Source organism: Bison bison, unplaced genomic scaffold (genome assembly GCF_000754665.1).
Source record: "Bison bison bison isolate TAMUID 2011002044 unplaced genomic scaffold, Bison_UMD1.0 scf7180017864383, whole genome shotgun sequence".
Lineage (NCBI taxonomy): Eukaryota > Metazoa > Chordata > Mammalia > Artiodactyla > Bovidae > Bison > Bison bison.
The window spans coordinates 630214-640581 of NW_011494955.1; the positions used below are offsets into that span (position 1 = coordinate 630214).

The following is a 10368-nucleotide window of genomic DNA, read 5'->3' on the forward strand; positions in this document are numbered from 1 at the left end:
CTTTTCCAATGAGTCAACTCTTCCCATGAGGTGGCCAAAGTACTGGAGTTTCAGCTTTAACATCATTCCTTCCAAAGAACACTCAGGGCTGATCTCCTTTAGAATGGACTGGTTGGATCTCCTTGCAGTTCAAGGGACTCTCAAGAGTCTTCTCCAACACCACAGTTCAAAAGCATCAATTCTTCGGTGCTCAGCTTTCTTCACAGTCCAACTCTCACATCCATACATGACCACTGGAAAAATCATATCCTTGACTAGACGGACCTTTGTTGGCAAAGTAATGTCTCTGCTTGTCAATATGCTATTTAGGTTGGTCATAACTTTTCTTCCAAGGAGTAAGCGTCTTTTAATTTCATGGCTGCAGTCACCATCTGCAGTGATTTTGGAGCCCCCCAAAATAAAGTCTGACACTGTTTCCACTGTTTCCCCATAGTTGCTTTTAATACTGTTATTCTTTATCTTTTATGTTTGAGTTGAGTGATTAAGGCAGTTTTACAGTATTAGAGTGTTCTGAATTTGACTATATACTTATTTTTACCAGTGTGTTTTATGTTTTAATATGTTTTCATGTTACTGTTAGCATATTTTTATTCAGCTTGAAGAAGACTTTGTTAGACTTCCTCATTTTTGATAGGGTTAGGTCAAGTGGTGATGAACTTCCTCAGTTTTCATTTGTCTAAGAAAGTCTTCCTTATTACTGAAGAATAGCATTGCTGGTAAAATATTCTTGGTTTGCAGTACCCCCACCCCTTCCCCTTTGGCATTTAGAACACATCTCACTGTGACTGTATGCAGTGTTTTAGCTAAGAAAACCACTTGTATCTTTATGAGGGTTCCCTTTTGTGATGACTTTCTTTTTTCTTGCAACTTTCAAAATAATTTGTCATCACTTTGAGTTTTATATTAATGTGCCTTGCTGAAGTCCTCTGTGGATTGAGTCTGTTTGGGGACTTACAAGCCTCATGTACCCGAACGTCCATTGCTTTTCCCAGATTTGGAAAGTTTTCATTCATTACTTCTTTAAATAAACTTTCTGCCCCTTCCTCATGCTCTCTTCCTTCTAGGGCTACCATTCAGTTCAATTCAGTTCAGTCACTCAGTCGTGTCTGACTCTTTGGGACCCCATGAACCGCGGCACGCCAGGCCTCCCTGTCCGTCACCAACTCCCAGAGTCCACCCTAACCCATGTCCATTGAGTCAGTGATGCCATCCAGCCATCTCATACTCTGTCGTCCCCTTCTCTTCCTGCCCTCAATCTTTCCCAGCATCAGGGTCTTTTCAAATGAGTCAGCTCTTCACATCAGATGGCCAAAGTATTGGAGTTTCAGCTTTAGCATCAGTCCTTCCAATGAACACCCAGGACTGATATTCTTTAGGATGGACTGGTTGGATATCCTTGCAGTCCAAGGGACTCTCAAGAGTCTTCTCCGGCACCACAGTTCAAAAGCATCAGTTCTTCAGCACTCAGCTTTCCTCACAGACTAACTCTCAAATCCATACATGACCACTGGAAAACCATAGCCTTGCCTAGACGGACTTTTAGACAAAGTAATGTCTCTGCATTTTAATATGCTGTCTAGGTTGGTCATAACTTTGCTTCCAAGGAGTAAGCATCTTTAAATTTCATGGCTGCAATCACAATCTGCAGTGATTTTGGAGCCCAGAAAAATAAAGTCAGCCACTGTTTCCACTGTTTCCCCATCTATTTCCCATGAAGTGATGGGACCAGGTGCCGTGATCTTAGTTTTCTGAATGTTGAGCTTTAAGCCAACTTTTTCACTCTCCTCTTTCACTTGTACCAAGAGGTTCTTTAGTTTTTCTTCACTTTCTGCCATAAAGGTGGTGTCATCTGCATGTCTGAGGTTATTGATATTTCTCCCGGCAATCTTGATTCCACCTTGTGTTTCCTCCAGCCCAGCGTTTCTCATGATGTGCTATGCATATAAGTTAAATAAGCAGGGTGACAATATACAGCCTTGACGAACTCCTTTTCCTATTTGGAACCAGTCTGTTGTTCCATGTCCAATTCTAACTGTTGCTTCCTGACCTGCATACAGATTTCTCAAGAGGCAGGTCAGGTGTTCTGGTATTCCCATCTCTTTCAGAATTCTCCATTATACAAATATTATTTTGTTTAACAGTGTCCCATAATTCATGTAGACTTTTTTCTTTACTCTTTTTAGTTGTTTTATCTTTTTTCTCCTTTGACTGGATAATTTCAAAGACCTACTTTCCACTTCACAATCATTGTTTTGATTGATCAAATTATTAATGCTCTACATTTCATTCATCATACTCTTCACCATAATTTCTGTTTGGTTATTTTTCATATTTTTCTGAATCTCTGTTTAAAACCTTATTTTACTTGTATATCATTTTCCTTATTTTGTTGAATTGTCTGTCTGTGTTTTCTCATAGTTTACTGAGCTGCATTAAAACAATAATTGTGAGACTTAGAGAATGAACTTACGGTTCCTGGGTGGGGAAAATGGGGCAAAGGGATAGTTACGAAGCTTGGGATCTACTTGTATGCTGCTGCTGCTGCTAAGTCACTTCAGTCTTGTCTGACTCCGTGCGACCCCATAGACGGCAGCCCACCAGGCTCCCCTGTCCCTGGGATTCTCCAGGCAAGAACACTAGAATGGGTTGCCATTCCCTTCTCCAATGCATGAAAGTGAAAAGTGAAAGGGAAGTCTCTCAGTCGTGTCCGACTCTTAGCGACCCCATGGACTGCAGCCTACCAGGCTCCTCTGCCATGGGATTTTCCAGGCAAGAGTACTGGAGTGGGGTGCCATTGCCTTCTCCGTTACTTGTATACAATGCTATATTTAAAATGGATAACCACAAGGACCTATTGTAGAGCACAGGGAACTTTCCTCAGTGTTATGTGGCAGCCTGAATGAGAGGGAGCTTAGGGAAGAATAGATACATTGTATATGATTGGCTGAGTCCCTTTGCTCTCCACCTGAAACTGTCACAACATTGTTAATCAGCTATACTCTATACTCCAATATAAAATAAAAAATAAAAAAATATTATTGTGAGAGACTTCCCTGGCAGGCCAGTAGTTAAGACTCTGTGCTTTCATTGCTGGGGGCATGGATTCCTCCTTGCTTGGGGAACTAAAATCTTGCATGCCTTGTGGCCTGGTCAGATTATACTACAAAGCTGCAGTCATCAAGACGGTATGGTACTGGCACAAAAACAGAAATATAGACCAATGGAACAAGATAGAAAGCCCGGAAATAAACCCATGCACTTATTGGTACCTTAATTTTGACAAAGGAGGCAAGAATATACAATGGAGCAGAGACAGTCTCTTCAATAAGTAGTGCTTGGAAAACTGGACAGGTACATATAAAAGAATGAAAGTAGAACACTTCCTGACAGCATACATAAAGATAAACTCAAAATGGATTAAAGACCTAAAGGTAAGACCAGAAAATATAAAACTCTTAGAGGAAAACATAACACTCAATGACATAAATCAAAGCAACATCCTCTATGACCCACCTCCTAGAATGATGGAAATGAAAACAAAAGTAAGCAAGTGGGACCTAATTAAACCTAAAAGCTTTTGCACAGCAAAGGAGACTATAAACAAGGTGAAAAGACAGTCCTCAGAGTGGAAGAAAATAATAACAAATGAAACAACTGACAAAAGATTAATTTCCAAAATATGTAGGCAGCTCATACAATTCAATACCAGAAAAACAACTCAATCAAAAAGTGGGAAAAAGACCTAAACAGACATTTCTCCAAAGAAGACCTACAGATGGCTAATAAACACATGAAAAGATGCTCAACATCACTCATTAATAGAGAAATGCAAATCAGAACTACAATGAGATATCACCTCACACTGGTCAGAATGGCTATCATTGAAAAGTGTACAAACAGTAAATGCTGGAGAGGGTGTGGAGAAAAGGGAACCCTCTTGCACTGTTGGTGGGAATGTAAATTGATACAGCCACTATGGAAGATGGTATGGAGATTTCTTAAAAAACTAGGAATAAAACTACCTTATTACCCAGCAATCCCACTGCTAGGCTTATACCCCGAGGAAACTAAAATTGAAAAAGACACATGTACCCCAACGTTCATGCAGCACTATTTACAATACCTAGAACATGGAAGCAATCTAGATGTCCATCAACAAATGCATGAATAAAGAAATTGTGGTATATATAGACAATGGACTATTATCCAGACATAAAAAAGAATACATTTGAGTCATTTCTAATGAGGTGGATGAACCTAGAGCCTATTATAAAGAGTGAGATAAGTCAGAAAGAGAAAGATAAATATTGTATACTAAAACATATGGAATCTAGAAAGATGGTAATGAATTTATTTTCAGAGCAGCAGTGGAGAAACAGACATAGAGAACAGACTTATGGACACAGGGAGAAGGGAGGAGAGGGTAAGATGTATGGAGAGAGTAACATGGAAATTTACATTCCCATATGTAAAATAGGTAGCCAATGGGAATTTTCTGTATGTCTCAGGGAACTCAAACAGGGGCTCTGTATGAGTGGGATCCCACCTAATGGGGTGGGATAGGGAGGGAGGTGGGAGGGGGAAGGTTCAAGAGCCAGGGAACATATGCATACCTATGGTTTATTCATGTTAAGGCTAGAAAACAACAAAACTCTGTAAAGCAGTTATCCTTCAAATAAAAAATAAATAAATTTTTTAAAGGTTAAAAAAAATAACTATTATAATTTTTTTTTTGACAGCTTGTAGATCTCCATTTCTTTGAGGCAACTGATTATTGTTCCTTCAGGGGTGTCATGTTTCCTCGATTATTGTGTTTGTGTTTCCTGAAGCTTTATGTTGATTAGTACATTCATGGAGCAGTCATTTCTTTCAGGCTTTACGTAAGGTTTTGGTGGTCAAGATCCTCACCTTTGGGTGTGAGTGTGGTAGCTTGATGGACAGTGGCTGCTGCACCCACAACAAAGCCCAGTGGCTTTGTGTTTGCAGCTCTGTCACCTGAGGTCAGTGTCAGCACAGACTGCAGGGTCCTCAGTAGCTAAAGCCGTGGGTGTCCACAGTAATAGAGAAGACTGCTAGGGCTCTCCTGATTTCTTTCTCCCATGGGATATGTTTTGACTGAGGGGGTCCCCCTTAACGTGGAGTTTGGCTCTTAGAGGGGGAATGCTTCATAGTGGTGATGGCATTGGTGTCTGATGTGTGGATTCTGTGGAGCAGATATAGATCTGGACTCTAGGATGTGAATAGATGCAAGGCAGTAGCACTTCTAGGGTCCCAGTTACTGAATAGTCTGTCTCAGTGTTGACTTTGCTTTGTGAGATGCAGTGGCACCCTGAGCAGTGGTGGAGCCTTGACCAGAGTATGGGTACACACAGAGAGACAGTGTCTTTGGGGTCTGAAGAACTAACTCACCCACAGTGGCCATGAATCTGGCGCCTGAGACATTCAGGTGACAGGCGTGGAGTCAGGTTATAGAATATGAACATCTGTGGTTCAGGTGGGGCTCAAGGGTTTGGGGTGTGTGCAGGATTTATGGGGATGGAAGCTGTGGTTCTGAAATAGAGTAATAGCTGTTTTTGTGGGGACAGGGATGGTTCAGGATATTATTCTCTTGCAGGTGCCTCATGGTGGTGGCTATTAGTTACCTTAGTGTGAGAGCTTCCAGTGCCCTCTGCAGAGCAGGCAGCTGGGGTTCACACCTGTAAACACTTGCCTTCCTCTGCTCTGCAAAGTTTGGGGTCTGCAAGTGTGCCAGGGCCTGTTGAGGTTCTCTGAGGTAAAAGCTACTGGGATCCTTTGCAGTGCAGGCCATTGGGAATGTGACAGCAGCTACCATTTGGCTGATGCACTTAGTTCCCACCCTTCATCTTATTTCCTGTCCATCTTCACGTGTCTGTTAAGGTAATATGTTCAGTGATTGTTTTCGTGTTGTTCTTTTTCAATTTCCTCTGTGTTGCTGCAGTATCTTAATTGGATTCCTGAGTTGTCCAAGGGCAACTTTTGTTTGCTTTTGTGTATTTTTTGTTGGTGGTGAAGGCTCGTGTCCTCTGCTGTTTTGCTGACATCACTCTCCTGGATCTTTTCTCTGCATCTGTTATGTGCTGAGTTGCTTTGTGATGATACAAGCTGTTCATCTGTCCTGTTTTTCCTTTAGGATTTTTATCCTGCATGTCCTATGTAGTTGCTTAACTAGTGCTTATAGATGTCCCAGGATTGACATGACTCCAGTCATGGTGAGGTGGGCTCAGAGGGGGCCTGGTCCTGGTGAATGGCAGCTGAGGAGAGTATGACATCAGGCTGTGTTCAGATCATAGCAGGAACCTGTCTTTGTTCAACCAGGGTTTAGTTGCCATTTCCAGTGCATGGCCATACTACTTCTATCTTTTCTTTTCACTGTTAACACTTGACTGACTTGTCAGTTGTACTGCTTGTCATTCCTACTGTGACTTCAGCCCAGGGATAATCTGGACTGATTATTTGGACTCCACATCTCTGGACTTCACTACTCTCTGGACTCCACATCTCTCCTATTTCTCTCACTACCCTTTCTGTAGTACTCACCAACATTGATTGTGCTATGATATGTTCACATTTCCCTGATTTGACTTCTAATAGCAGCTGATATGTTGCTGTGGGATTTTAATGAGCTTAGATGACCTTTTCTACCCAGTCTCAGCAGAAAAGTCCCACAGGAAGCCACTGGAAGAGAAGTGAGTCATAGACCCTGCCTCTCTTCCTTATGTCCTATCCTGTATTTGTTTTTTTCTCCTGATGAGGTCTCCACTATTGTGTGACCTGAGGCTCAGTAATGCACAACAGTTGGCTGTTCTTCCAAATGAATTCCAAGTTCTGTATCTTGAAAAGCATCTCATAGACTCATATCTGGATTAGATAGGTACACTAGTGATGAGCTGGACCCTTCTCTATAGTCAATATGTACTTGACCTGCATTTCTTTCTGTTCAGGTTGCTGCTGTGGAACAGAGAAAGCAGAGGCACCTTCTGAACAGATCACTTCTCTAGGAGTGTCACAGGCTAGGACTTCAAAGGCAGCTTTGTCTTCCCAGAAGATCCACCCCTGTGAGACTTGTGGTCCAGTCTTGAAAAAAGTTTTCCACTTGGCTGAGCACCAGGAAACACAACACACCCAGAAAATGTTGAGGTGTGGAGTATGTGTGAAACAGTTTTGTTCTAGTGCAAATTTTCAGCAGCACCAGGAACACATGGGAGAGAAAACCCTCAGAAGTAGTGTGGATGAGGCCAAGTTTTTCAAGAGCTGCAGATTCCTTGTGTTACAGAAGCCATTTACCTGCAGGGAGTTTGAAAAGGACTTCCCAACCATTATGGGACACCTGCAGCAACAGACCACTCATACTGTGGAGAAGCCAAACAAAGTCACCCAGTGTGAGTCAACTTTACAGAGCAGAAGTCGTCACACCTCAGGAGAATGCAGGAAAGCCCTCAGCCCCAAACACACACTTGTTCAGGATCAGGGTGTCCATACTGGAATACCTTGTTTTGTGTGCAGTGAATGTGGGAAAGCATTCAGGTACAAATCTTCATTTGTTGTGCACCAGAGAGTGCACGCTGGAAAAAACCTTCATGTGTGTGGTGAATGTGGGAAATCCTTTAGGCGAAGCTCAATTCTTTATAAACATCGAAGAATTCATACTGGGGCAAGGCAGTACAAGTGCAGCGGATGTGGGCAATCCTTAAGTCACAAATCTGTCCTCATTTCTCCCCACGCATGCTGCAGTGGAGAAAAGAATTATGTGTGCAGTGAGTGTTCGAAATCTTTTAGCCATAGCTCAGTATTCATTCCACACAGGAGAGTTCAAACTGGAGAACGGCCTTATAAGTGTAGTGACTGTGTGAAATCTTTTACTTCAATGTCTGCACTCTGTTATCATCAGAGATCCCACACTGGAGAACGACCTTACATATGCAGTGATTGTGGAAAGTCTTTTATCTCTAGCTCTGACCTCCGTTATCATCAGAGAGTTCATTCTGGAGAAAGGCCCCATGAGTGCAGTGAATGTGGGAAATCTTTTATCACTCGTACTGCTCTCCGTTATCATCACAGAGTTCACACTGGAGAAAGGCCTTACGAGTGTAGTGAATGTGGGAAATCCTTTACCCGAAAAAATAACCTTATTATACATTTAAGAGTTCACTCAGGAGAAAGGCCTTATGAGTGTAGTGAATGTGGGAAATCTTTTACTTTTAGCTCTAGTCTTCGTTATCATCACAGAGTCCACACTGGAGAAAGACCGTATGAGTGCACTGAATGTGGGAAGTCTTTTAACAATAGGTGGACGCTCATTCGACACCAGAGAATTCACACAGGAGAAAAGCCTTATGTGTGCAATAAATGTGGGAAATCTTTTTCCTGTAGCTCCACCCTCCAGTATCATGAGCGAGGTCACCTTGGGGAAAGGCCTTACGGGTGTGATGAATGTGGGAGATCTTTTACTACTAGCTCTGCCCTCCGTTATCATCAGAGAATTCACACAGGAGAAAGGCCTTATGAGTGCAATGAATGTGGGAAATCTTTTATCTCAAAGTCTGACCTCCATTATCATCAAAGGGTTCATTCTGGAGAAAGGCCTTATGAGTGTAGTGAATGTGGAAAATCCTTTATCCGAAGGAATAACCTGCTTTTACACCAGAGAGTTCACACAGGAGAAAGGCCTTACAAGTGTAGTGAATGCGGGAAATCTTTTAACAATAGATGGACACTCATTCAACACCAGAGAGTTCATACAGGAGAAAAGCCTTATGTGTGCAGTGAATGTGGGAAATCATTTACCTCCAGCTCCACGCTATGTTATCATCAGAGAGTTCATGCAGGAAAAAGGCCTTATGAATGCAGTGAATGTGGGAAATCTTTTACCTCTAGTTCTACCCTCCGTTACCATCAGAGAGTTCACACAGGAGAAAGACCTTATGAGTGCAGTGAGTGTGGGAAATCTTTTACTTTTAGTGCCAGCCTCCGTTACCATCACAGAGTGCACACTGGAGAAAGGCCTTATGAGTGCAATGAATGTGGGAAATCCTTTAAGGATAGATCGCAATTCAATAAACACCGGAGAGCTCACACTGGAGAAAGACCTTATGAGTGTGCTGAATGTGGGAAATCTTTTAGCCAAAAATCTTCCCTCTCAACACACCAGAAAATTCATAATAGAGAACGGTCTTATGAGTGTAGTGCATGTGGGAAATCTTTCACCTCTATCTCTGGCCTTGGTTATCATCAGAGAGTTCACAGGGGAGAAAAGCCTTATCGGTGCAACGAATGTGGGAAGTCCTTTACCAATAGCTCTATACTGATTCGACACCAGAGGGTTCACACAGGAGAGAGACCTTATGTGTGCAGTGAATGTGGGAAATCTTTTACTAGTAGTGCCACCCTTTCTTATCATCAGAGAGTTCATGCAGGCAAAAGGCCTTATGAATGCAGCAAATGTGGGAAATCTTTTACCTCCAGTTCTACCCTTCGTTATCATCAGAGAGTTCATGCAGGAGATAGGCCTTATGAGTGCAGTGAATGTGGGAAATCTTTTATCTCTAGCTCCAAACTCCGTTACCATCAGAGAGTTCACACAGGAGAAAGGCCTTACGTGTGCAGTGAATGTGGGAAATCCTTTAGAGACAGTTCCCAGTTTAGTCAACACCGGAGAGGTCACACTGGGGAAAGACCTTATGAGTGTAGAGAATGTGGGAAATTTTTTATGCGAAAATCTACCCTTTCTCAACATCAGAGAGTTCATACTAGAGAAAGACCTTAGATGTTTAGAGAATGTGCAGTTTTCTTGTTCAGTGTAAGGATACCAAAGGAAGCTGAGGATCCATCTGTCTGAATTAGCTCCCAGACATCTGCATAGCTATTGGTAATCATGAGGAAAGATTCCTCATGATTTTGTGGGAAACATGTGGCTATGTTGCAGTCTCTAACCTCTCCAGGGTTCTGCCCACATATATGTCACTCCCATCTCTGTGGTCAAAGCCATTTCACATCTAGCACTTGGCAGGTCCACCCAGTGTGCTCAGGGAGACTTACTGTGTCCTCCCATATTTTAGCCAAGTTAAGAGTCACTTGAGGCCTACGGTGCCGACTTTCACTCCTCCATGACTATCTTGGACATGGACCTGGTCAGTGTCAGTCCAGAAACTATCAGAAGTTCAGCTGGAAGCTTGCAGAGAATAGCAGCAGGGATGTGTTGATTTCATGTGATACTAGTAATAAGGTTTTACGGCTTCCAAATGATGAATAAATACTTGCTACAGGTTGCTTTGGCTCATACAATACTAGAGACCTTCTAAGCTCTTAAGTCCTCTTTCATCTTGGACTTTCTATTTACTGTGCAGGTGG

The 10368-nt window shown here is 42.4% G+C and overlaps 1 protein-coding gene across 1 annotated transcript in view; it reads left to right on the forward strand.

The window, feature by feature from the left end:
- The window catches only part of LOC105001407 (putative uncharacterized zinc finger protein 814), an 18316-nt gene extending 7954 nt beyond the window's left edge, over window positions 1-10362 (forward strand). The window contains exon 4 of the mRNA XM_010857658.1: window positions 6963-10362. Within this exon, the coding sequence (XP_010855960.1) occupies window positions 6963-9784 (2822 nt within the window). The 3' untranslated portion in view covers window positions 9785-10362. The remainder of the gene's footprint in view (window positions 1-6962) is intronic.
- The last annotated feature ends 6 nt before the right edge of the window (window positions 10363-10368 follow it).